The sequence below is a fragment of the Jaculus jaculus genome, chromosome 10, assembly GCF_020740685.1.
Source record: "Jaculus jaculus isolate mJacJac1 chromosome 10, mJacJac1.mat.Y.cur, whole genome shotgun sequence".
In the NCBI taxonomy this organism is placed as follows: domain Eukaryota; kingdom Metazoa; phylum Chordata; class Mammalia; order Rodentia; family Dipodidae; genus Jaculus; species Jaculus jaculus.
In genome coordinates, this window is record NC_059111.1 from 93,340,895 (window position 1) to 93,368,208 (window position 27,314).

A 27,314-nucleotide genomic window follows, 5' to 3' on the forward strand; every position below is an offset into this window, starting at 1 on the left:
GTATGCATGTTCAGCCCAGACCCTTGCTAGTTCCAAGTCCCACCTGTTCTCACACATCCTGAGTGACAGTTATACCTCCTAGAGCAGGGGGCCACTATTCCCCAACTCGCTGTTCCTCCAAGCAGCACAACACGCTCACAATCACACAGTGCTAATGAGAACTGGGCTCCTGTCTGAAAGGATTTAATAGCTGAGATTTTGAGAAGGGTCCCAGGTTGATCGGAGGCCACAGAATCTATAAGAAACTTAATGCATTCTTTAAATATATAAAGGAGCCCTTAAAAAAAAAAAAAACAACTGCAGTTTCAGGCCCCCTGAGACATCTCCCTGGCTGTGAACACAAAGCCCTGGTCAGGGGAGGAAGCCACCACAGGCCCACGGAGTCGATCTCTCTTTTCAGCTAGAGACAGAAAAATCAAAACTCTGCTTCCCCGAGTTATTTGCTCCCTTTAAGAAGTTCAAGGCTTTCTTCTGGTGTTGCCACAGTGGACCCTTTCTATATGGCTGGCACTGTGGGGGCTCCCTGTGTAGACCCCAGGGGCTGAGGGAGAGTGCCATGGGGTTCAGGGACGTAAGAGCCAGTCAGAAAGGTCTGCATATTGGAGGACTGAGGCCAAGCGCGCCACCATCCTCCCCACTCTCCCTCCGGCGTGGAACCTGAGCCTTCTGCGTGTCTCTCCTAAAAACTTCAACTGCCCCTGCCCCTCCTGAAACTGTTCCCCAACGGCCTCATCTGGCCTGCAGAACCAGACGCCAGCCTTCCCCCCTTCTCCCCGGCCCCCCACCCCATCTCCATGTGGTGGCAATCAGAACTGTACTCCTGCCTTTGATTAGCAACTAGAGTGCAAATGGGGAGCATGCTCATTCCATTAAGAAAAAAAAAATCCCCCTCAATCTATAAAATGGCACTCTCACCTTCCCAAATGCCCTAAACTGAGAATGAGGCGGACAAGACCTCTGGGCCACATGCCCATGGGTGCCTGCCTTTGCTTCTAAGAACCTTCTACACACTTCCTTTCCCTAATGCTCCGGCAGTTCCTGCTGCCCAGTCTTCAGGCCAGTGGTGGGCCACTCTGCCTCCCCAGACAACAATGAAGCCTTGTCTGGGCTCCCTCATTCCCTCACCGAGAGACTGTCAGGCAAAGGTGGCCACCCGAGAGTGACCTATATCCCAGAGGATTTGTGGGAACAACTCTATAGCATGCTTCAGGGCAGACACTGGTCTTCCAGAGAGGAAATGGTAGCCCCAGCAGGACAGAGTCTCTTGGTTGCTCTCTGAGCCATCCATCTAGTACCTTCTCTGGTATAGGCGTGTCCCTCAGATGCTCACGCAAACAGGACCAGTTGGACATGACGCAGATTCTGATGCAGGGGGTCTGGGCGGAGGCCTGAGAGTCTGCCCTTTGGCAGGCTGCCAAGTGGCCATCGATCCCAGTGGGCATCAGGGTGACCATGTGGCATTCCAGCAAGCTCTCATGGGACGTCTAGTAAATACCAGGCAGCACCTCACATCCTACCATGGTCCCAGGTAGGAATTACCACTCTAGCAGGCTCCTGTAGGGCCTCTGGTGGGCTCCCAGGGGACAGGTAACCAGGTAGATGGTACCGAATACTTCCAGGTGGCGCCTAACACTCAAGCACGGGGACATCTAGAGCTCTGGCAGACAACCACGTCAAAATCTAGTGCTGCTGCTGGCTCCCAGGAATCGCCATGTGGATATTGAAGTACGCCCAGCTACAGGGCCTTGGGCCACGCTAGTTCAAGACTCAGCATATCTAATTAGTCATGTAACACACAGGAGGTGCATTTGAATAGAAAGAGGTATACTCAGCAATCCCTAGAGCTTTTCCAGTACCCCTATGTGGTTATCTCTCCTGCCCAGAACAAGGTCATTTTCAGTGAACTCAAAGATTAGAAGGGGGGGGGGGCATACTCCAGCCACTGCCAAACCCATCCTTCCCATCTTTGTATTTGAGCCACTCAGACAGATTCTCTCTCACTCTGCAAGAATACCTCCCTGGCTCCTCATGGATGAAGTGTCTCCTGCACATGCGGAGTAACGACCTTCCCCAGGCCCGAAGATAGCCAGGAAATCTCCCTGCAACCTTGCTGTCTCTGGGCAAAAACAATGGCAATTTCCTTCTCATTCTTCCCTACCCTTCTCCATATGTTTCCACTTTAATAGATGCTTGCCTGGCCCACTCCAATTTCCTCACCTTCTCTGGTGAGCCAGTCCCCTGACCCGCCGGATGCACTAACAATCTTTTGGCCTCTAGAATAAAGGCTACTGCAATTTGGGGGACACAGCATTATCACAGCTCACTGTGTTGCCTTGGTACTGGGGAGGCTGATGAGAAAGGAAAGAAAGGGATGGGGGTGGGGGAGATGGGGCAGGAGACATTTAAAGGTAGTTCTCGCTCACTAAGAAATACATTCAAGCCTCTATTTTTGGAAGGGCGTGTTTCCTCTTCTTCATTTTAATCGCAGCCTGTGACTCTCTCCTCTGGCAGCCGGGTGCTGCGATGAAGCAGAGCCCTTTGCGGACAAGGCTGTACCTTGAAGCCCTTCTCGGGAAACCAATCCCAGCAAGCTGGCCAGATGTCTGTCGGGATTCCAGGGACTCTCCAGAAAATGGCCATGGGTGAGTCACAGTTGTGGCCTTTCAAGTCAGCAGGGATAGCTTTGTTCTTCCCCAGCTGACCACAAGGTGCGAGATTCAGCCCAGGTCAGAGCAGCTAGGTGATGTGAGTATGCTGTCCTGGCTCTGCCCTCTCCCCCTGCTCTTTGCTGCCTCTGGATTCTTGACATTCCTTCCACCCATCACCTGTGCCCTGGTCCCCTGGCTGTCACCTTTTGTCTCTCCTGTTGGGTGCCCTCTATACAGAGCTCCTAACAGTCAGCTTTTGTCTTACTTTCTCATGTCCTCTTTCCAGGCCCTACTTTTTTTCTTTGGGGAAAAAAAAATAAAAAAAGACCTCGAGGTAAATCAACTCTCTCCAAAAAAGCCTCAGAGGTTCAGAGGTGAGCTTTCTGGGCCTACAGACATAAGGACAACCCGTAGAGGGTGGAGAGCCATGCTTGCTGGAAAAAGACTTTACAAGTGGTGTGAATGAGCCAAGTGAGCGCATGCCCCGCCTGGGCTCATGCTTGTGTGTATCTCGTCCCATTCAAGCCTGGAGACAAGAACATTCTGGAGCCATTTTCGTACGTTCTAGGGCTACCACCTTTCTCGTAGAGAAGAAACACAACCTCAGAGAGATTAGGGGGCTTGGCCCCCAAACCCAGAAGTCAACACACCGAAGTCTCAAATGCTAGGTTCCACTGCCTCCTAGGGCAGTCACTGCTACCTCAGGGGGAAGCCTGGCCCTGACCGAGAGCAGCTCATGTCCCGTGGACATGCCCCTTACACAGCTAGGCCGTCCTGACTTTCTATCACACAGCTTGGTCTTGGTTCCGTTTGGACTTTGACTGGTGGCCAAGTGCGGCTTCAGAACCACAGGGGACTTTCTAGGCTCCTCTCCTTCTTGCCTATCCCTGCACTGACAGGCCTGTTCTGGGAAGTGTAGATTCTCCAGCTGAGGAAGATTACCTCCAATAGTCCTCTGAGTCTATGCCTGCCTGAGGCCAGCTGAAGAACTACTCAGATGTGCACGGTCTGCAGCAAGTGTGGCTGGATGTACCCGGCTGGGACTTTACAAGGGACAAAGCTAAAAAGGTGCCCCTTTAAGACCGGCACCAACCCCTTGTGCAGGGCCGAGCTGCCTGGGGTCAAAGCCCCTTGGCCAGGGCCGCAGGAGAGCAGCAAGGAGACTCACCAGGGTCTTGTATTCGATCTGCTGTCGGATGAGTTTGTCTTCACTCAAGGAGTAGCGGGCCTCACCCGTGATGGCATCAATGGGGCCCTTCTCCATCTGCTGCTTGATGGCGCAGAACAGGGAGAAGAGGGGCTCCCCAGCACACTCCTGGATGGGACAAGAAACACATTGGCAGAGCTCCTGGACCCCAGGCATGCAGAGCCCACCCGCTGTCCCTACCTTCCCAGCCCCGCCAGTTTCTTTGTTCCGTTTTCCCATTCCCTTTCTGCAGCTCTCGACCCTTGGCACTGGCCTGCAGTCCTGGCTCCTTGCATCCAGCATCTTCCTCCTTCCTTCTTGTCTTCTGTCCCTCTCAGCTCTGTCTCTGATCTCTGCCCCACCCCACTTTCTGTCTCTCTGAAGCCCCATCAAGAAGCAGAATTCTGGGGCTGGAGAGATGGCTTAGCGGTTAAGCGCTTGCCTGTGAAGCCTAAGGACCCCGGTTCGAGGCTCGGTTCCCCAGGACCCACGTTAGCCAGATGCACAAAGGGGCGCATGCGTCTGGAGTTTGTTTGCAGTGGCTGGAAGCCCTGGTGCGCCCATTCTCTCTCTATCTGTCTCTTTCTCTCCCTCTCTCTCTGTCACTTTCAAATAAATTAAAAAAAGAATGTTAGGTAAAAAAAGAAACAGAATTCTGGGGCTGGAGAGATGGCTTAGTGGTTAAGGCACTTGCCTGCGAAGCCTAAGGACCCAGGTTTGATTCCCCAGAATGCACGTAAGGTACAAGGTCGTGCATGTGGCCTGGAGTTCATTTGCAATGGCTAGAGGCCCTGGGGTGCCCATGCTCTTTCTCTCTCTCCATACATACATACACATCTTTCTCTCTTTCAAATAAATAATTTTTTTTTTTTTTTCTTTCTCGAGGTAGGGTCTCACTCTAGCTCAGGCTGACTTGGAAATCAATCTGTAGTCTCAGGATGGCCTCGAGCTCATGGCGATCCTCCTACCTCTGCCTCCCGAGTGCTGGGATTAAAGGCGTGCGCCACCATACGTGGCTCAAATAAATACTTTTTTTAAAAAAAGAAGCTGAAATCTCCTGTGGTGTGTGCCACTCAGAACTGGAAGCCCAGAAGCTCTGCCTTTCTGTCTCCCAGGCATATCTTTGGCTTATCTGCCATGACATGCCTCTTCTGGTCCTGCCCAGGACCCTTATCAGCCTCTGTTAAGTCTGGAGCCTGGTGGGGGGAGGGGGGCAGGGAATTCTATTCAACTTAAAATGGGAATTGAGCTCTAGGGAACACGCAAGGCCTTCTCAGTAGAATATCTGCCCCTCACCTGGGAGAAATCAACCGTAAAGGGTATTGTTTCTGAAGTTATGCCCAGATGTGGGCTCTGTCTTCAGAGGTAGTTGCTGATCACACAGGCAGCTCCATTCCTTGTGCATTAAAAGCATAAGGATGGATGTGAGGGGCAGGGAGCGAAGGGAGGCAGGCCGGCGGCGGCGGCGGCGGGTGAAGGCTTGGTTGGGCCCAGAAAGGGACACAGAATGTACTGACATCCATCTTACCTTAAGGAACTTGTAGAGGAGGAAAGTAAACCAATTGGTCAACATCTTCTCAGCCACCGACTCTGTCCTGACATCCGTCACCAAGGGAACGAGGGAAGAAGACAAAGAAAAGTAGCTGGTCAGAGCCTGGCAGCTGCGTAGGGCAAGGGAGAGAGCTGGCTGTCACCCTGCTGCTTGTGGCTCTTAGGCCAGATCTTGAGACCTTAATGAGCAGGAGGGATTCCTGAGATGCTGGACCCCCAAAGAGCTTTTTCACACAGAGCTGGAGGATGGCATGGCAGGCGTCAGGTCTGTGTTATAGATGAGTTGTATTTTGGGGTGGGGGACAGGGTTGGGGAGGAGGTATCTGGTCTGTAGAGGCACCGTCTTATAGGACTTGGCAATGGTGACAATGTCCTGTTCCTGAGTTGTTCAGCATGGTGGCTACTGGCCATATGCAGCTACTGAGTCCTAGAAATGTAGCCAGTGTGTGTGAGCAGCTGAGGTTTTTTTCTGTTCTTTTTTTTCAAGGTAGGGTATCACTCTAGCCAGGAAGTCTCGGGGTGGCCTCACGACAATCCTCCTACCCCTGCCTCCCAAGTGCTGGGTTTAAAGGCATGTACTACCACGCCTGGATCCATTTTATGTAATGGATTCAGATTCAAGTTATCATCTGGAAGCTCTATTGAATAGAAGAGCCTTAGAGAACTTGAAAATCAAAACATTTGATTACCCACCTGAGGTAAAAGGTAAGCCCCTATTGCTAAAGACACCAAATGCTGCCGACACAGAGCATGGAGAGACCCGGCTGGAATCCGGAAGAAAGCCAGTCCCCAGTCTAGTGCTGGAAAGTGCTACCTGAGCTACTGGGGGAAAGTGGCCACCAAAAGTCTGAGCAACCATAGGTCCAAGCTACTCAGGAGCAAACACCCTGACAGGATGTCCACGCCAGTGCCATAGTGTCACACAGCCTCAGTGGGTAACCAATAGCTTTCTGGTTGGCTAAGAGATCTGTTCAGTGGAAAGGAACGTGTATCTGGAATTGGGAGCCAGATCAGAATCCTATGGAGACAAAGATTATGTTCTCCAGTGTCAAGCTCTCACTAGCCTTTGACTAAAAGAGGAGTTACATACATCAATTTCTCCCTAAATTAATAATGCTTATCCCATTTAAATTATGCTGACTTCACTGTCCGTTGGAGAATCTGTTCTTCTTTTTCAGAAGGTAGAGAAACCCCAGGAGATAAAATACCCCTCACACTTCAGCCAAGCCACAGCTGAATCCACAGAGGAATTGGGGAGATAAGCAAGAGAGCTGCTTCCATGCTGAACCTGATAATCAGTGCCAGGGTGAAGGAGACAGACCCTGAGGATACTCAACACCTACCAAAGAGACCCAGAGGCTCCTGAGAGCTCGTCATTGAAGTAGACTTAAAACACACCCTCCACGGCTCAGGAAATTTTGTGGAAGAGGGGGCCGGAAAGAATGTAAAAGCCACAGGGTAAGACATCATACCCAGAGGCATTCTGTCCCCTGCCCCCCAGCAAAAAACTATACTGATGCTGGGCGTGGCGGCGCACGCCTTTAATCCCAGCACTCGGGAGGCAGAGGTAGGAGGATCGCCGTGAGTTCAAGGCCACCCTGAGACTACAGAGTTAATTCCAGGTCAGCTTGGACCAGAGTGAGACCCTACCTCGAAAAAGAAAAAAAAAAAAAAAAAAAAAAAAAAAATATATATATATATATATATAAATATATAAATAAAAATATATAAATAATATATAAATAATATATAAAAATATATAAATATATAAAATATATATATATATATATATATATATATATATATATATATATATACTGACTATTCTTCCCACAATGCATAACCCACAACCCCATGGGTAATACCTGCTGCTGAGGGGAGTCCTCAGTGGAATGGGGGCAGGGACGAGGGAAAAGAGGATACCAACACATGATGTATCGTACAAAATATGTCGTTAATAGAAAGGAAGAAAGAAAGAAAAAAAAAGAAAGGAAGGAAGGAAAATTTTAAAAGGCTGATATGTTCCTTTCAGGGAAGAGAAAAAAAGCCCTCCCCGCCAAACAGGGAGCGACTAAGTTAGAAGAAGACAAGAAGGAAGGTGGCAGGGGAAGGGGATGGTGGAAGAAAGACCGGGTACTCCAGATGAGCCTATCACCCAGCTTCTGCTCCCAGACTTGGCAGCCATGCGGAAGGGTAGCCGTAGCTCATCCTGGCATTGTCAGCATTGCCCTATCTCAAGGACGTCTTCAGACCTGGGAATCCTAAACTAATCTGCAATAGCAGGGAATTCCTTCTTGGGTCTAACCAGCATCTTTGTGCCATGAGCCAAGCCTTTTTTTTTTTTTTTTTTTTCAAAGTAGGGTCTCACTCTAGCCCAGGCTGACCTGGAATTCACTATGGAGTCTCCGGCTGGCCTCGAACTCATGGTGCTCCACCTACCTCTGCCTCCCCAGTGCTGGGATTAAAGGCGTGCGCCACCACACCGGGCTGGCTCATGCCTTTGAAGAAAACGCACAGCAGTATTGTTGGCAAGCTAGCCCAGACACGTAGGCTTGATGAGCTTACACGTGCGATTGCTGGAAAATACGGAGAACTGAACTCTCCAGGTGTGTGGACAGCTGCCGGCAGGCACAGAGAAGGTGGAATGGGGGAGGGGCTATGAAAGGAAGAGGTGGCTGGGGGTTAAGAAGGAGAAAAAAGGGAGTGGAGGAGGGTAGAGAGAGCTGGGGCATCTGTAGGAACGTGAGGAGAACATAAAAACCAGGGAGACAGAATTGAGACCCAGGGCGAGACGGCGAGACCACGCCAGGAACTTGTCGATGGGAGATTAGCAGGCAGCGGCAACCCTAGAATTATGCTCATGGGTATCTGCATGGTAAAAGTAAAACAAAAATCAAAACAATCTACCTTGCTGTTGCCAAAGTGGCAGGATTCTCCGGGAAGCAGCAGCCTCCTTGCAGCCGAGCGGGTGAAGGAATGCTGCACCAGGAGAAGCCCGAGGCAATCATTCCCGAAAGCTAAATCTCTCTATCCAACAAACCCAGTGGGTGCCACTGAGGCTGGGCCTCCGACTCAGAAGCCACAGGGAGAAGTCAAGGAGACAGATCTGGGTCGAGGGTTGGGTGTGGTAGCTTCACCTGGGATTTTATTTCTTCTTACTTTTGTTTGTTTGTTTCGTTTTTCCAGCTGAGTCTCACTCTAGCTCAGGCTGACCTGGAATTCACTATGTCGTCTCAGGATGGCCTCGAACTCATGGTGAGCCTCTTACCTCTGCCTCCGGAGTGCTGGGATTAAAGGCGCTTGCCACCACTCCCGGCTGTTCTTACTTATATCTTAGCATATCTAGGTATTTAGGGTGTCGTGCATGCATGCACATGAGTGTGGGTATACCTGTGTATCCACGTGTGTATGTGTGTGTGGAGGGTAAAGGTTGATGCTTGGGTGTCTTCCTGGATCACTGCCCACCTTATTGAGACAGGCTTTCTCACGGAAACCAGGGCTCCCTGATTCAGGTAGTCTAGTTAGCCAGATCTTGCCCGCCTACCCTGACTCTGCCTCCATGAGCTCAGGGATTGAAGAGAGATGTCGCGCCTGCCTTTCCATGGGTACTGGGGATCTGAACTTATGTCTTCATGTTTGCTTGGCAGTGCTTTTCCCATCAAGTCATCTTTCCAGCCCTACACGTGGGGTGTTGTTTATCTTGATGACAGATAGACCAGGGCTGGACATTGAAATAACAGGCCATGGGAGAAACGGCCTCTTCTCCAATGGAATGGAATGGAGCCCCTCAGTTTTTTACCAGACTGAAGCCACGGGGTTTGAGGCTTTGCCTAAATCCGTCTGACCTTGACTTTCAGCAGCATTGCACTGGGACGGTTACAATATGAGGTGTTCCGAACCACCACCAGCTCACGTACTGGAGTTACTTACACTTCAGCTGTTGGTGCTGTTTTGGGAAATGTGGAATCTTCTGGAAGTGGGGTCTAGCTGCAGGAAGGACTTCAAAGAGGGCAGATCCTGGGTGTCTATGATCCCTGGCTTCTTCCTGTCACATTCCCTCTGCTTCCTGACTGCCAGTGCAATGGCTTCAGGCAACATGCATTCACAGAGCCACTGCAACCTTCCCCGTTATAATGGACTGTATTTTTTTTTTTTTTCAAATGTGAACATAGACAACCCTCTCCTCATTTAAGTCATTTTTGGTCACAATGATAAGGAAAACTAATACAGCACCCAACTGTGTCCAGTGGTGGGTCCTCAATCCACGCAGAGCCTATCTTGGGGCCAGAAACTCCTCACTGGGCCTGCACTGGGTCAGCTGTCCCTAAAAGGATTTCACTGGGTTTTCATACCCAGTTAAGTCATCTGGGTTTCCCGTTAAAATAAAGATTCTCAAGCTAGAGAGATGGCTTAGTGGTTAAGGCGCTTGCCTGCAAAGCCAAAGGATCTAGGTTCAATTCCCCAGTACCCACATAAAGCCAGATGCACAACAAGGTGGTGCTTGCATCTGGAGTTTGTTTGCAGTGGCTCAAGGCCCTGGTGTGCCCATTCTCAATCTCTTTCTTAAATAAAGAAGTAAATAGACGGGCGTGGTGGTGCACACCTTTAATCCCAGTGCTCAGGAGGCAGAGGTAGGAGGATTGCCATGAGTTTGAGGCCACCCTGAGAATACATAGTAAATTCCAGAACAACCAGAGCTACAGTGAGACCCTACCTTGAACCCCCTCCCCAAAAAAAAGAAGAAAGAAAGAATAAAATATTTAAAAATAAAATAAAGGGGCTGGAGGGATGGCTTAGTGGTTAAGGTGCCTGACTGCCTGCCAAGCCAAAGTTACCCAGGTTCAATTCCCCAGTTAGCATGTAAGCCAGATATACAAGTTCATCTGCAGTGGCTGGAGGCCCTGGTGTACCCTTTCTGTCTGTCTCTCTGTGTGTCTCTCAAATAAATAAATTAGTTTAAAAAATAAAAATAAAAATAAAGATTCTCATGCAATGGTTCTGGGAAGAACCCAAGTGGTTATGTTACCTAAGAGGCTCACAGTTGCTATTTCTGCTGCTGGCCCTCGGGTCCCGAGGTCTCCCCTGACTCCAGTCCTGGCCTGCATGAGGCATGGGCATGGCCTAGTTGATCTCAGAGAGAATCCCGGCAGACAAGGGAATAGCCCAGGGAGTTGGAAGGATAAGGGTATAATGGAAAGCGAATGCAGAGTAAGTGAGTTAAAGGCACCCAACTGGTCGCAGGACTTTGCAAGAGGCTGTGAGAGACAGAGACTGGCCTTGTCGCAATTCAATGTTTTCTGCTTGGCGTGGCTGCTCTTCCCGCACATGGCCCAGTCTCCCTGGACAGCTCCGTGAACCAGACCACGGGGCTGGGCTGGGGCAAGGAGTGCTCTGAACTCCCCCCCCCCCGCACACACACACACCCCGCTGTCCACTGCAAGCACCCCCTTACCTTCTGAGCAACAGCTTGGGGTGGTTCTTGCTCTCCAGGTTCTTGTCGATGAGGTCAGCTAGCAATTGCTTCAGCACGTCGGTGGCGTACTCCAGCTTGCTCTGCAGCACGGTCATGATGAGCGAGGCCACGTTGCCGCGGTCGCGCATGGAGAAGCTGCGCTGCGACTCGAGTGTGCGGATGAAGGACAGAAGGAACACCTTGTTGTTGATGAGCTGGGCGAAGAGCTTCAGGCCTTTCTCCACACGCTCCTGCCGGTAGCCAGGGACCTAAGGGAAGATTTGGGGTCCTGACATGGGCTGATGCGTGTCCCCCGTTGAGCTCCCTGTAGAACTGACTGTCCCATACCATCGATGCTGTCGCCCCATTCCTGCGGCACTCATTATTCCAGCCACAGCCCACCTGGCTAATGCTATCGGGTTCTCAGTGCTTGGGCTTGGTGCCAAGCATCTGTTTTTGTTTTACTTTTTGTGTTTTTTTGACCTCCACCATAGACCATGAGATGGGTCAGTACCTCCATGCTAGAGAGACACCAAACCACCAGAAGGAATGATCTGGTGCTCCCCGCAGCTGACACCCACAGAACTGCCCACAGTTCACAGATATTAACAGTGGGATTGGAACCTGCCTATGCCAGACTCTGGAACCAGCGCTTGTGGCAGATGACGACACGGAGCTGATGAAGGACCAATGCCTGCGGGTCATCTGCCAGCCCTGTTCCACGCCAGCACGTAATGGCTGCTGAAATTGGTGTCTGGACATCCCGTCTTTTGCCTAATCTAATGCCTCTGATCCTGGGGAACCTGTGGACAAGCAGGTGGCTAGATCAAGATCCCTGGGCTTCCTTTGGGCTCTGCCACCACCACACTGAAACACTGAGCAAGCCCCTTTTCCTTCTCCAGGGCCCCAACTGACCCACCTAAGAAATGGGGGTGGAAATAGAGGTCAACAGCCTCTGAAGAGCTGTCTGGCTCTTGACATTCTCTTAGGGCACTTCCAAGACCTTGATGTAGCCGGGCAAAGGAGAGAGCGGTGTCCCTACCTTCCTGCTCCATCCTGGGCAGGTAGAAGATATGCCTTTCTCCCTGAAGGGTCTGTTCTGTGAAAGGTCCCTGGAAGGGTACCGTTCCCTCAGCAGACACACGTTCCCACTAAGTTGAGCAACTGTCTCTTCTATGCACAAGAAGTAGGCATAGCAACCCCGTTCACAGGAGCCCCAAACTGGCTTCTCCACATGTTCAGCAGCAACAGAATAGACGGGTGCCCCACAGCCATGGAAAGGCATGACACCCCGCTACCCACGGTCACAGTGACAAGCGTTGGGAACACAGCGAATGCTAAAGTCAAGCACTAAAGAGGTACACGCTTTGCGTGGCGCTATTTAAATATAGATTGAAGAGGCTGGAGAGATGGCTTAGCTGTGAAGGCGTCTGCCTGCAGAGCCTAAGGACCCAGGTTCAACTCCCCAGGACCCACGCAAGCCAGATGCACAAGGGGTGCACAAGCACTTGGAGTTCGTTTGCGGTGGCTGGAGGCCCTGATGCACCCATTCTCTATCTGCCTCTTTCTCTCTGTATCAAATAAATTAAAAATAAAAAATAAGTATACATATATATATATATATATATATATATATAGAGAGAGAGAGAGAGAGAGAGAGAGAGAGAGAGAGAGAGACAGAGAGATTTAGGTCAGGGAAGGTGAATGGGTGACGGTAGATAAGTGGCTATTCTGAAGTAGCCATGGCTGGACCCCTGAAGGAGTGGTTCTGTTCTGCTTCTCAACCTGCATGCTGGTTTGATGGGTGCATGGGGTCACTTGGGGACCAGCCAATCACCAAGCTCACAGTGACATATGCCCATTGCTTTGTATGTTTGCTTCTGAGAAAACTAAAGGGTTATTTAGAAACTCAGCCCGAGGCACTGTCCTCACGGGGACCCCTCTGGGAACACTGAGAAGGGCTTGTCCCATGGAATATGGTCCTGAGGAGGCAAAGGCAGCCAGCAGAGGTGTCATCGATGCAATATCTGAGTGCTGTCCCCTTGGGGTAAGGGGAGAGGATACCAACACATCAGGTCTTTGAGAAGGATTGCCATGAGTTCCGTTGTTTCAGAGTTGGTCAAGCTTGGGTGGAATTCTGTCACTGTCACTTACTAGTAGACAATTTCTCCATCAGCCCAATGCAGTTAAGAGCTAAGGTGCATATGGCTTGTACTCTACACCAAGTACATTCTGGGTTCTTTGGTCTGCTTAATCCACACAGCATCCTAGGATATAGGGCCTGTTTGGCCCTCTGGGACTCCATGAGGACCTCAGAAACCTCTGAGTCCAGCCATAAACCCAGGCAGACAGCACCATGTCCTTGCCCTCCCCTGGGGCTGTCTCATGGATTGAGACACAATGCGCATGTCGGGTGTGGTGGCGCACACCTTTAATCCCAGCACTTGGGAGGCAGAGGTAAGAGCACCACTGTGAATTTGAGGCCACCCTGAGAATACATAGTGAATTCTAGGTCAGCCTGGACTAGAGTGAGACCTTACCTTGAAAAACAAGAAAAAGAAAGAAAGAGAGAAAGAAAGAGAGAGAGAGAGAGAGAGAGAGAGAGAGAGAGAGAGAGAGAGAGAGAAGGAAAGGAAGGGAAGGGAAAGGAAAGGAAAGGAAAGGAAAGGAAAGGAAAGGAAAGGAAAGGAAAGGAAAGGAAAGGAAAGGAAAGGAAAGGAAAGGAAAGGAAAGGAAAGAAAAGAAAAGAAAAGAAAAGAAAAAGAGAGAGATCACACAGTGAGTCACTAGTAGCACTATCCTATTCCTGAGGTTTAACCTGACAAGAACAGACGCATCCAGACCTGTCAGCCCAAGGTCATAGAAGATGATAGAAACAGTCATGTTACTCAGAAGCAAGCCCCCGTGTACTGGGCTCAGGCCAAGGTGTGGACCAGAGGCCAATGTCAGTACTTGTGCTCAGAGGATGGCTCTGTCCCAGGCCTGTCTGTCTTTCTGTCTGTCTGCCTGTCTGTCTGTGAAAGGCATGCTGGGCCACCTCGCAAAATGGGGCTCTCTCATGAGGCTTGGTGGTTGCGAGGCATTGGTGGCTTCTCGAGATCTGCACGGTGGGGAGAAGCAGTTGTGCTTCCAAATCAAATCCACGGTCATTTCTCTGGCTACCGTGCGGTGTCTGGAAGGCCAGTTCTCAGAGAGACATGAGAACAAGTCAAGAAGACAAGGCAGGTGCCAGCCAGGGTCGTCTGTAACTCATCCTGGCCTGCATCACAGCCCCTGTGAACACCTCAGTGTTCCAAGTGGGCCCAGCCTCTGCTTACTTCATGACTGGCTCCATGGCTCCCCGTACCCTAGGTGGCTGACTGATGTGGTACTGGCAAAGGATACGTGAATATTTCACCTTGCCTTAGCCCTGGCTTCTATCCGCTACCTGTCTGTCTCCCACGGACTCCCTCTCAAACCTGTGACTGCTCCCTTACATACATGACCACGTTTGACTTCTCCCCTTAGCTCACTCAGAACAGCTCCTCTGTCCTTTGTACTAATAATAGTAGATGCTGCTGCCTACCAGACAATCAGGGATAATGACCAGTGTTGGACATATTATGTGCGTTGCTTCAATGGCTTCCTCTAACGACCTTGCAAGGGCCAGTTATGATCTATTCAGTCTCTCAGAGAAGCTACCAAAATTAGTCCCCAGGCTATCCTGCCTCACTGGATTTCCAAACCCAAAAGCTGTCTGGCCCCTGAGCATTGAGCTCTGCTCCCCACCTGTAAACATGTCTACCCCTACCCCTGAGCTCAGGAGCTGGCCGAAAAACAGCTCTGAAGCCTGAAGCCTGAAGCCATCCAAGGCACAGCCTCCCATCCATTCCCTTGTACTCACTCGCAGCCTGTGAAAGGAAAGGCTTGTCAGTGTAGCATCTGGGCAGGACACAGTGCCAACTACAATGTAACCTGCTATGAAGACCTGCTTGGGACTTCCTACAGGGTGTGTGTGTGGTGTGTGTGACAGAGAGAGAGAGAGAGAGAGAGAGAGACAGAGAGAGAATGTTGGGAGGGGGCGCACATGCCCGTGTGTGTGAATGCACGCACAGGTTAAAGAACAGCCTTTGGTGTCCCTCAGGCACCATCCTTTCATTAACAGTGTTCATACATAATACATTTGGCTCGTAACCCCCTCCTCTTGCTGCCTTTTGTCTCCCTCTTCCCTCCCCTCTTGTTTTCCAAGTAGAAGTCCATTTTCTACACTGACGCTTTGGAGTAGGGTGCTTCTCAGCCATCCACGAGGGAATGTTGATTGCCCCAATATCGTTTATACAGGCATATAGCCACTTCCTATCTAGGAGACAGCGTTCCTCCCCATCCTGGCTCTGATCTTCTGCCCATCCCTTCTTCCAGAATGTTTCCTGAGCCATGATAGAGATGACTCATTTAGGGATCGGCGCTCAAAGGTCACTTATGAGGGAGAGGATGGCTTAGCAGTTAAAGGCGCTTGCCTGTGAAACCTAAGGACCCATGTTCAACTCCCCAGATCCCACAAAAGCCAGACGCACAAGGTGACGCGTGTGCAAGGTGGCACATGCCCACTGGGTGGAGCACGTGTCTGGTGTTTGATTCCAGTAGCTGGAGGCCCTGGTGTGCCCATCCCCACCCCTGCCTCGCTCTTGCTCTTGCTCTCTCTCATTAAAAAAGGCCAGTTTGTTGGGCTCGCCTCAAAAAAAAAAAAAGTCACTTAGCACTTTGACAGATTTCCATCTTCTTTTCTTTCTTTTGAGATAGGCTTTCTTATTGAACTTACCAAACAGACTAGACTGGCTGACTAGCCAGCACTCCCCTCCTGGACCATCAGCAATCAGCTTGGCTTTTTTTTTCTTTTTAAACATGGGTTTGGGGGACTGAACTCAGGTTCTAATGCCTGCAAGGCAAGAATTTTATCGACTGAGCTATCTGCATTCTCGATGTGGACAGCAAGTGCCTGGGCCCCCAACCCCGGGGCAGAAGAGTGTCGGCCAGCCTCCTGCAGGAAGAGCACCCCAGATAGGCACCTGGGCTTTGGAATCGGAGATCACAGGGACTCCTATGTGGAGAACTCCATCCCCTCTGGGGATTGTTCAGAGATATTGCCTTGTCTATAAGTTGAAGATCTGAGGGCCTGGCTCATAATGTTTTAGAAACACGAAATAAGGTAACGTATGTGAAGTTCTCGGCATGTGCCACGCACGCGTGCAATCACCAGCAGCGGTCCCCGTGCCTCCACCGACTGCTGTCCCCAGATGCCATTGCCGCGGGAGGAAGCTCCGTATCTAACTGCACTACACCCGCTGGGTTGCAGGAGCCGGAAGGAAACGGACATTTTCCCACCCATTTTCTGAAGGGTGCGGAGATGGAAGTGTCACAGAGAGGAGTATCCAGAAGTGTCCCCTTTATAGCCTGCTGCTCGGTCCCCAACCCCAGACAATGGCACTCTGAAAGCATCCTTTATTCACCAGATGGTTCTCTCTTCTAGTTGAAACCTGTGCACATAAAACTACGTAGTACATTTTAACCGTAACCCAGTAGGTTAGGATTTAAGATCCAGGGATGGGCTAAAATTAGGAGTGTGGGATTGACAGCTTCATGTTTTTAAAACATCAGTGTGAGACTAGAGCCAGGAAAGCCCCTTCCCTGAACGCCTCCACCTAACCCTGTGGGGTCTGGGGAGCTACAGAAGCTGGGGGACACCTACTACTTTACTCTGCCAGCCTGTGGTAGGCTCTCCCAGCAACTGAACTGGTTAGAAAACACGGCTTTCATCAGAGGGATGTCTCTATACTCAGAACACTAAGAGGGTGATGCTATCTATCTCGGTGGCAAAATTGGGTTGGAAACAAATTAAATAGTAATCCACATGAGATCCCCGTGAAGTTTCAGCCTAATGCAAAATAGTAAAAGTTTGATTTCTGGGCCCAACTTTGACATGGTCTTAGAATCTAATTTTAAAAGTTATATCCTTATTGAGAACTAACACAGATTTGAAATTTTGAACTAGTGGAAAAATGGAAAAATAACTTTATATACACATACAGCCTAATTGAATTTATTCTCTCCCATGCCTACAGTCATTTCTCTTCCTAGAACTGCACCAGCTGAGGTATGCCAATATGGTCATTCTTTCTCTCGCTGGCTGTTTCTGGCATTGCTATGATATGCTGGGCCCCTGCCAGTCACAAACAGAACGGCCAATCTATTCTCCATCCCAACTTCTCCCTTTAACCAGGAATTCACTTGCTCTTCAGTGTCCTGAGTTCTGAGGCAAATAAAAGTGAGGCTAGGGGCTGGATCGATGGCTGAGCAGTCAAGGCACTTGCCTACAATATCTAATAACCGGGGTTTGATTCCCCAGCACCCACGTAAAGCCAGATGCACAAAGTGGCACATGCATCTGGAGTTCTTTTGCAGTGGCTGAAGGCCCTGGCCCACCTATTCTCTGTGTCTGGCTCTCTTCTCTATTTCTCTCTGCTTGCAAATAGAAATATATGTATTAGTGAGACTAGGGAAAGATAAAAGGCAGAGAGAAGGATGGGAGAAGGGGAGGAGCAAAGTCCAAACAAGACAATAGGTGGGCAGCTGTGTCCTGGACACATGGTGGCTTTATATGTATATAGGCTTTGAGAACAGATCCTGTCACACATGTAGATAGAAAACGTGCACAGTCAGTGAAGACATAAGGTCATTGCTTATAGTCCCTGGAAGTGCCTCATGGTGTCTACCAGCCAATGGGTTAAAAGGAGTCTCCTCAGACAGAAATGTCCATATGCTCAGTATAGAAATGTGTGTTTACCCTGATGGGTAAAGAGAAGTGTAGTGCCGGCCGCTGACGTGACCAAAGGAAGTCCTGGGCGCAGGCCTGCGGCCGGGAACAAGCCTCCTGGAGCCCGATGACCTCTACTCAATTCTTGGCTCCCTCCCCAGCAGCTGAATGCCCCAAACACCCATTAAGCTGTTACACTTTCTTACTTTTGTCACCTGTACAATGGGCTCACCCTCTTCGAGGGCTACCTGGGACACTAGATGGCTGGATGCATGTAAGGTATCTGCAGCCAAACAGGGATTGTAGCAGCCATCAGCATCTATCGATCATCCGCCAGGATTATTACTTGGCCCTGGCTTCGCCATTCGTTATTTTTCACTGTTCTCTGGTATTTATCTTTATAAGCCATTCCAAAGCCCTTTCGGAACAAAACGTAATATGAATATATGCATAAACCAGATACCATGCTAGACAGTAAATGGGATAAAGCATTCAGAAGACAGGGGTCCCTGCTGGCAGGAAGACAGTGAGTTTTGTTCTTATTTTTTCTTGCATTCCTGCTTCTCCCTCCCTTATCTGTGCATAACTTGTCTCTCCCAGTAAGGCATCAAGTTATTACTGAGCACCAACTAAGTAGTAAAAACACTTTATGTTGGGGTTTATTGAGCAAGACTCCATGGGCTCTCAGTCTACCCACCATGTTTTTGTTTAATATTTAATTAATTTATTTATTTAAGAGACAGAGGCAGAGAGAAAGAGAGAATGGGTGCACTGTAGTTGCCAGCCACTGCAAACAAACTCCAGCTGCATGTGCCACCTTGTGCATCTGGTTTATGTGGGTATTAAGGAACAGGACCTGGGTCCTTAGGCTTCACAGGCAAGTGCCTTAACCACTAAGCCATCTCTCCAGCCCTCCACCATATTTCTTGTTTCTATGCACACGCACAGCTTCTCTGGGAAGATGGTTCTCTATATTCATTTAGTTCCCAAGTGGCTCCATGACTCCCTAAGATCCCAATTGCTCGTGATATGTCTGTTCTGAGGTTCCCGGGCTTGGCCCCATCTCCTCCAGAAAGACTGGCTGGTACCCACAAGCTGGAGAACACAGAAAAGATGCGCCCACTCCATGACCTCAGCTTTCTCACCTCTACATGGGGCTGTGCTTGCACCCTGCAACACGGGTGGCCCTGCTCTAAATGCCAGAAGAGGGAGTCTCGCAGCTTCTCACCTCAAGGTCCCGGAGCACAGGGTGATCTTCGATCCCTGGGAACAACACCCTCATGGTATAGGTTCTGTAGTCCAGGAAAGGAATCCCAGCTCCATCCAGGTCACTGGTCAACTCATGGATGTCCGTCTGTAGCTCAGCAAAAGCTGCCACAAAGAGAAAACCATAAGAATGCTGGGTGGCATGGGCCCACAAGCATCATTCTGGGAGGGTTCAGAAACCTCCCAGAGGACAACGGGAGGCATAAGCCCCAAGCATACATGCAGAAACAATGGAACTGATGGTATTAGTGCGGAGGAAAAGTTGGTCTGGGACATTGGTCATTTCAAAAAAGGCAGAGGGGTGGCGAGGCTGTCCCCAGACCTGGGCTCTACTGGAGCCATAAGATGATTTGCATTTGCAAAATGTGCTAGGAGGGGAATATAAAAGAACAGGAAGAGGGCTGGAGAGATGGCTTAGCGGTTAAGCGCTTGCCTGTGAAGCCTAAGGACCCGGATCGAGGCTTGATTCCCCAGGGCCCACATTAGCCAGATGCACAAGGGGGCGCACGCGTCTGGAATTTATTTGCAGTGGCTGGAGGCACGTGCACGCCCATTCTCTCTCTCTCTATCTGCCTCTTTCTCTCTCTCTGTTGCTCTCAAATAAATAAATGAAAATGAACACAAAAAATTAAAGAACAGGAAGAGAGAAGGGAGGTTCTGCAATGATGAGTCCGTGCCCAATGCTTACGTTCCTCATGTCCTCATGGACGCTGACAACAATTTCTTCCAGTAAAGGAAGAGACTTTGAGGGCCCAGTTCTGGAGGACTGTGCAGTTCTCTCAGATCATCAAACCATCAAATGAGGCTTGAACAGAGGGACTGCAGGTGGCATCTTTGTCCTTCCTGCCCCAAGGTGTTGCTATCAGGGGGTGAATTATAATCTGCGCATGGACACTGCTATCTGTAGAGGCAAGGCAGGCCTCCAAATGGACAGAGCAGCAAGGCTCTAGCTGACCTCTGGGAAAATCTGGCATGCAGTGCCGCCCAGAGACAAAGCTGTCACGCTCCATCCTGGACAAATCAACCCCTGGGACTACTGGATGTACTCAGAACTATAGCCACTAGCCCTGTGTAACTGTGGCTTTTTCTTTGGTGTATACACACACACACACACACACACACACACACACACACACACACACACACCCTGTGTGAATATAGTCTATAACAATGGTGGATTAACATGTTGGCAAAGAACAGAAGACAATGGTTATTATCTGACAGATTTTTTTTTTTTTAGGCAAGCCCAACAGATTTGGCCCTTTTTTCTTTTTTAATGTGAGAGAACAAGAATGACAGAGAGAGAGAGAGAGAGACAGAATCAGCAAGCCAGGACTTCCAGCTACTATAATTGCACCCCAGAAGCGTGTACCCCTTGGTGCACGGGTACACATGTGCAACCTTGTGCACTTGCATCAGCTGACGTCTGGTTTATATGGTATCTGGAGAGTGGAACATGGATCCTTAGGCGTCACAGGTAAGCACTTTAACTGCTAAGCTATCTCTCCAGCCAAAAATAGGTACTGGTAAGGTGGCTCAGGGATTAAGGTGCTTGCCTGCAAAGCTTAAGGACCCAGGTTCAACTTCCCAGTACCCACATAAAGCCAGATGCACAAGGTGGTGCATGTGTCTGGAGTTCATATGCAGTGGCTGGAGGCCCTGATGTACTGCATATTTTTTTTCTCTCTCTCCCTCCCTTTTTCTCTATCTGTCACTCTCATAAATAAATAAAACATTTTTAAAAGAATAGGAAAAATATGAGGCAGGTTCAGGAGGGAATAACCAAGTCCAAAGTGGCTTTGGTGACCTCAAAGAGCCCAGAACCCAGCAGGCTGCACTGACACATGAACATGTGAGCTTTCTAGAATCCTACCGAAGTTCCTGCCCTGCCCTTCCAAGTATCTACCCTGCAGTGCTGACATTGGGTCTGCAGGTTCCCAAGGGACTTGGTGCCAGGATTGCCCGCAAGGCTCTTTGCAGGTGATGAGGAGCTAGGCTAAGTACTGGGAGATCTGCAACCTCTCCTCCTGCACCTTTCCACTCGGCTCTGTCCTCATGGACCCCGGGGTTCTCGTCATGAGGTGACCCTAGAGGCAGGCAGCCCTAATGCAGGTAGAGCATTCTGTCTCATGGGTGAAGAGGAGCCAGGAGTCCCCTGTGGCACGCGCTATCATCCCAGCCTGACAAACGCGTGAGGTGATGGTTAATGGTCATTGTCAACTTGACTGGTTTGCGGAGCGCCTAGGAAATTAGTAAAGCACCCCTCGGCGTATCTCTGTAAGGACTTTTACAGAGACAGTTAGATGGCCGTCATCAGTGGATTTTTTTTTTTTTTTCCCTTTGATGGGTTCATAATATGATGACATTGTTAGGAGCCGGTGGATTTGGTGAAGGCGAGACCTGCCTGGAGGCATGTTTGGATACATGTGCTTGGGGCAGCATCTTTTAAAATGCTTTCATTCGCTTGTATTTTGCTTTCATTTTTGGCATTTTTGTACTTGTACATATTATATTTTGATTTTATTCCTCTCAGTTACGCTCTCTTATACCCTTCCCCTTCCTACCTCTCTTCTTCCCCCATCAACCCCCATCTTACTTTTATGCCTTTTATTCTTTGTTGTTTGCATGATCATGGTGGAAGGGCATTTGTCATGGGAGAGGCAATTGCCACTGATAAACCTCACTCCCCTCTCCCAGCAGCCATTAGCCATAGGCGTTACATCCTGCCCTGCCTCCTTCCTGTTTCCATTCTCCTCTGCCATCTGCTATGAGCTAGACAGCTGGGCTCCACCATGCCCTTCCCACCACCATAGTGAGAACCTCTGAAACCATGAGCAAAAGAAATCTTTCCCAGCACAACTTGTTCCTGACAGGCATCTGGTCACAGCGACATAGACAGATTACGAGGAACGCGTGTTTGTGTTTGAAGGGGTGGGTGGGAGTGTGTGTATGAGAAGGAGCCAGTTGCACAAGTGTGTGTGAGTGTAAGAGTGTGTGAACATGTCAGGGAGGGTACGTAGTGGGATAGATACCTGCACACGTGTGCGGTTATAGATCCAAAGCTCAGGTATGTTCAGGCCTGGGCCGGTGTCTTTTCGGAATCTAGAGATAGATGGCATCCTGGCTGCGAAGTGTCCCCAAAGACCCCTGCCCTGAATCTAAACTACGCTGCAAACACACACCAGCTGCGCTGGCACCAATGAGAAACACGCTATGGCCAATCCTTAGTGTTCTATGCCGTGAGAGGCCGTCTTGCCACCCCAGAGCATAGCTGTCTCCCTCCTGGGCCTCCACTGGCTGGGCTGGACTCCTTTCTACTGGCTGATCCCTCTGCTGCCTCCTCCTGATAGCTATGCTTAAACGGCCAGGAGAGCTTAAACGGCCAGGAGAAGCTTTCCCCAGCTCTGCAGTTTCCTTTAAGTCACCCAGCACTGCCAGCATCCCAAGCCTCCCGCCTGCCACACATAAAAGAGATTCTAATCACTACACCTAATTAGAGGGAAGAGTACATTGCGGGAGGAAAAAAAAAATTAAGCAGCATAAATATAATAAAAGGCAGTAATTAACAGTCCCACAAGGCGGATAGCGTGATGACAACTGAAGGATGTGGAGAGGGACCGGAACGAGTGGCTTCCCCATCAAAAGTGGCTGGGCTTCCCCACAGCAGGAGCTGGAGGGATGTGGGAGCCCAGCTACAGGCTGGATTAACACTGGCTCCTCCCTCCCAGGTTGACTCACACAAGGATGTCCTGCGGTTAAGTAAGTCCAGACTGCTAAAATGCCTTCGTGGGTTTAATACAGCTGATTTGACTTCATTGGCGGGGTTTTATAACATGTTCAGATAACAGCTGTGAGCCCTTCCTTGGAAATCGCGGATCAGCCCCTACAGCCTCCTCTTCGTGCTGAAGGAAGAGGCCTAGAGGACCGACACTGCACGTAGGAAGGTATCCAGCCTCCAGCACAGCCCGCTGCAGCCCGGCTCAGGGGCCTGCGAAGAAGACGCACGCACGCACACACACGTGCGCATTCACACTCACGCACACACACACTCTCTCGAGCACCGGCCCAGGGCGATCCAGCCTGCATGGCCTTCAATGTCATCTACTGCTGCCCAGCCTGGGTTCTGAGTTGCTGAGTGTGAGAGGTACATACACGTGTGCATACACACCCACCCACACCCACACACCCACACTGACTCACATAAACACCACCATTCCTAGTCTGCTTGTTTGGGCATGGTATATCTATCTATATCTATATCTATATCTATATCTATATCTATATCTATATCTATATCTATATCTATATCTATATCTATATCTATATCTATATCTATATCTATATCTATATCTATATCTATATCTATATATCCCCCCCCATATATATATATGCACACATATATACATACATACATACATACATACATATATATATAACACGGGCACTTATGCACACACTGACAGCCTCCAGCACCGGGCACGGGCGCACATGACCACTTAGTACCTTCCTTGCACTCCAGGGCCACGCGGGACTCCAGGTTGTCCATCTGCATTTGCAACCTCTTCAGCGTGAGGTCACTCTCGCGAGACTTGCGTTTATAGGCGATGAGCACGGCCACGATGAAGATGATGAGGAGGCCCCCAGCCACGGCGATGCTGACGATGGCGGGCAGGCTGAGAGGGCTGTCTGGAGCGATGTACACCATTCCCGGGGAGTACTCCATGCCACCCACGCGGGCCTGCGGGACACAGGAGAAGAGAGGGCTGGGTGGGTGGGTGGGGGGACAGAACAGACTGAAGAAGATCCCCAAGTTAGGCTGAGGGTGTGCGCCTACCAGGAGAAACTTCACCAGATCAGAAGAACAGAAGAGAACCTTATGGGAATAGGGGAAGGGATGGATGTCCAAGATCTCCCTTCAACTAAAAAAAAAAATCTGCTCATGCATTCATTCAAAAGGATGCTCTGTCATCTTCATAAGGAAGCAGCGCACAGCTGAGGTCTAAACAAAGTGACAGTGCCAATGACTGGATTCCACGGGCTCCACCCTCCCATCAGAGTTGGGGGCAACAGGACATGACATCATGAACCTCTTTGGACCAATGCTGGTCCTCTTATTAAAGGCTCTCTTGGGCTGGAGAGATGGCTTAGCGATTAAGGCGCTTGCATGAAAAGCCTAAGAGTTCACATCTCCAGGTCCCACGTAGCCAGATGCACAGGGACTCAAGCGTGCCACGTTGCACATGTGTACAAGGGCCGCACACATCTGGAGTTTGTTAGCAGCAGGCTGAAGGTCTGGTGTGCCCGTTCTCTCTCTCTTTCTCTCTGCCTCTTTGTCTATCTCTCTTAAAATAGAAAAAAAAATAATAATAATTAAAGGCTCTCTTGTACCTGACAATTTATCCTTCCATTTAATGCCTTGTACTGCTCTTGTCATTGCAGGAGCCAGTAGAGAGAAGAATGAGAAAACAGGGAGGACAGTGGGAAGTGGGACAGGGAAAAGGAAGCATGGGCATGGGGGAGCTGGGAAAAGAGCTCACAGCGGGCCAGAAGCCCTTCTAGAACGTTACGGTGGCCCAGAGGTTGCTGGGCCACTCAAACCCCGCATCTCTCATGCCTGCTCCATCCCCGATAGGACTCTCCCAGCCTCACCATCACTTTGTGCCGGCCAATGAGGTTGGGGGACTCGCACAGCAGCTGCACATCTGACACGGTCACAGTGCAGGGCTTCTCCCCAACCAGCACGGTGTAGTTCAGCTTCACGTTGCCCCCGGCTACTGGTGGGATCAGGTTCTTGCCCTGGACAGACAGGAAAGACCCCACGCCCCACCCTCCAGTCAGGACCATGACTGCTTCCCATCCCGTGGGTGAGCTGGGGGAAGAAGTCATCATCAACAGTAAGTCCAAAGGATCTATGGCACGTGAAGTGGGTTGGGTGTGATTTATCTCCAGCATGTCTGTATGGTGGGAGTGTGGTCCCTGGTATAAGTGATGTTAAAAGGTGGTTCAACTTTTAAGAGTTGAAGCCTAGGCCTGGAGAGATAGCTCAATAGTTAAGGCACTTGTCTGCAAGCCTAATGACCCTGGTTCGATTCCCCAGTGCCCATATAAAGCCAGATGTACAAGATGGTGCATGCATATCTGGAATTTGTTTGCAGTGGCTGGAGGTCCTGGAGCACCCATTATTTCTCTCCCCCCCCCTCTCTCTCTCTCTCTCTCTCTCTCTCTCTCTCTGTGTGTGTGTGTGTGTGTGTTTATAAATTCATTAATTAATTTTTAAAAAGAGCTGGAGCCTAATGGGAGGTCACCAGTGTTCCCTCCTTGTGCTATGGCTCCCTGACTCACCAAATGGCCTCTCCTACTCACATGTGCTCCCCCTAGGGTGCCCTTGCATTCTCTTTCTTCATAAGTACCGATGTCAAGTATTTTGTGACAGTAACAACAACAACAATTACAAAAAAAAAAAACAGATAAAAATACCACATGTACTACCGTCCTCTCTTCTTTCTCCCAGTGGGGAATCAATTTCAAAGTGCTCTTTTCAGCTGATCTAGAATTCAGCCTCAGTCTCCTCCTGACAGAGTTGCAGCCAATCACTACCAGTGGATATTTAAACTGTCATATGAGTGAAAATTAACTTTCCATCCATGCTGCAAATGAAAGCTAAGCTGTGGTTTGCAAAGGGCTGCCCAGGAGGAAGCAGTGTGAGCTCGTGACTGCCAAGTCTCTGGCTGGAAAGATGACTTAGTGATTAAGACGATTGCCTGAAAAGCCTAAGGACCCATGTTTGATTCTCCAGAGCCCATGTAAACCAGATGCGTAAAGGTGAGGCAAGCACAAGGTCGCACATGCCCACTAGGTGGCACAAGCATTTGGAGTTCAATTGTAGTGGCTGAGGCCCTAGAACGCCAATTCTCTCTCTCTAAAATTTTATATATATATATCTCAAAAAATATATATATTTAAAAGCTTCTGGACTGTAAGGACAAAGGTTTATAAGTCCAACAGCTTAGGTGAATCTGCTTGTTCTGGGTGGATGAGGTCTATAAACAGAGTTGTGGACTAGACTACACCCTCTGCCCCTCTGCAAGGGATTTCAGTCCTGAAATTGAGCTGAAACTTATGACTTCCACCCTTTTCCTGTAACTAGACCCTCCCAATCCATGCAAGAGCATCCTATCTCTGCATCTTTGCTCACTCTACCTTTAGAATGATGGGGGTGCCAGGCTTGAGCTCCAGGATTCCTGAGGGACCAAAGGCCTCAAAAACAGGGTTGGGATAGTAGGTAAAGTTGGTCTTGTTGAGAATGAGCAGAGACTGGACATTGTCCAAGATGAAGCCAAACTCTTCAGGTCTCTCTGTGAGGTCTGACTGGTGGTCAGGACCCAGAGTGAGGGCTGGAGCCTGGCAGGTCATCTCCGTGGAGTTCAGAACCTCGCAGATCTGTGAGAGGAGCCAGAGAGGAGGACAGTGGGTGAGGCGCACTCTACACTGGGTCTCCCAGGATACTGTCCAGCCCACATGGGGCTGATACAGGAGGAGTATGAATGAGAATGCCAGGACCTCCTGCTTGGGCACTTATGAATTCCAAACTGTGGCTTTCACCTAGCTTTTGGCTTTGCCCATGCGTAGCATATGTGACAGAGGGCCGATATTTTCTAAGCTAGGAAGGAATGGTGGCATCAGGGGAATGAAACTCCAGAACCTCTAGAAGGAATTGGCCCTCCAGGGCTGCACCTTTGAGTCTATTCCCCGACTCCACACTCAGAGGTGTCCCATGCTGTGGGTCATCATGTACAGATTAGGGACCTTCCTAAGCTCTTGGGATGCCCCCTCCCCACTTTGTGAGGATAATGAGCTAGTGAGCAGCCCCTGGGCCCTGCCGACCCGACTCACATTGATGTGCTCTTTGCCTCCATGCTTGGCACGAATCTGTGGGTTCTGTATGAGGTCCAGGTGAGTCCCCCACACGGCAATAGGTGTGTTTCCACTGCCCGAGAAGAAAGAAAGGGGTTGTGTGACTGAGAAGCATAGAGGAGGCGAGGACACTTGATCATGACCATGACCATGACCACGATGACCACCAGGATGAGCCGTGACAAGAGAACAATAGCCAGGAGTCATGATAATGTACTGGGGGCAAAGACAAGCTGACTGTGTCTGTAGTGATCACGATCTCAGAAGTCTTACGGGGAGGTGTGTGGATGACCAGATGCCCATGGCATCCCACACTGAGCTTTGCTGGCAGTGTGGACAAGCTGTGGGGGTCCATGTGACAGCACAGCACCCCCAGATCTGAGTCTACTGTCTCCTCCCCCAGCCCCCCCCCCAGCACCCCTGGCCATGGTTTGACGTGATGGTGGCCCCCAGAAGATTCCACAGGCCCTGAGCACAATCGGTTTCCTACAGCCATAATCACACAAA

The 27,314-nt window shown here is 49.9% G+C and overlaps 1 protein-coding gene across 1 annotated transcript in view; it reads right to left on the reverse strand.

Moving 5' to 3' along the window:
• Positions 1–27,314, reverse strand: part of Plxna4 (plexin A4) — a 533,417-nt gene that overhangs the window by 38,240 nt on the left and 467,863 nt on the right. The window contains exons 17-24 of the mRNA XM_004661200.2: positions 26,787–26,880; positions 26,094–26,333; positions 24,543–24,689; positions 23,397–23,631; positions 18,856–18,998; positions 10,838–11,106; positions 5,363–5,429; positions 3,817–3,963 (exon numbers count right to left, since the gene is read on the reverse strand). Coding sequence (XP_004661257.2) covers positions 3,817–3,963; positions 5,363–5,429; positions 10,838–11,106; positions 18,856–18,998; positions 23,397–23,631; positions 24,543–24,689; positions 26,094–26,333; positions 26,787–26,880 — 1,342 coding nt within the window. The remainder of the gene's footprint in view (positions 1–3,816; positions 3,964–5,362; positions 5,430–10,837; positions 11,107–18,855; positions 18,999–23,396; positions 23,632–24,542; positions 24,690–26,093; positions 26,334–26,786; positions 26,881–27,314) is intronic.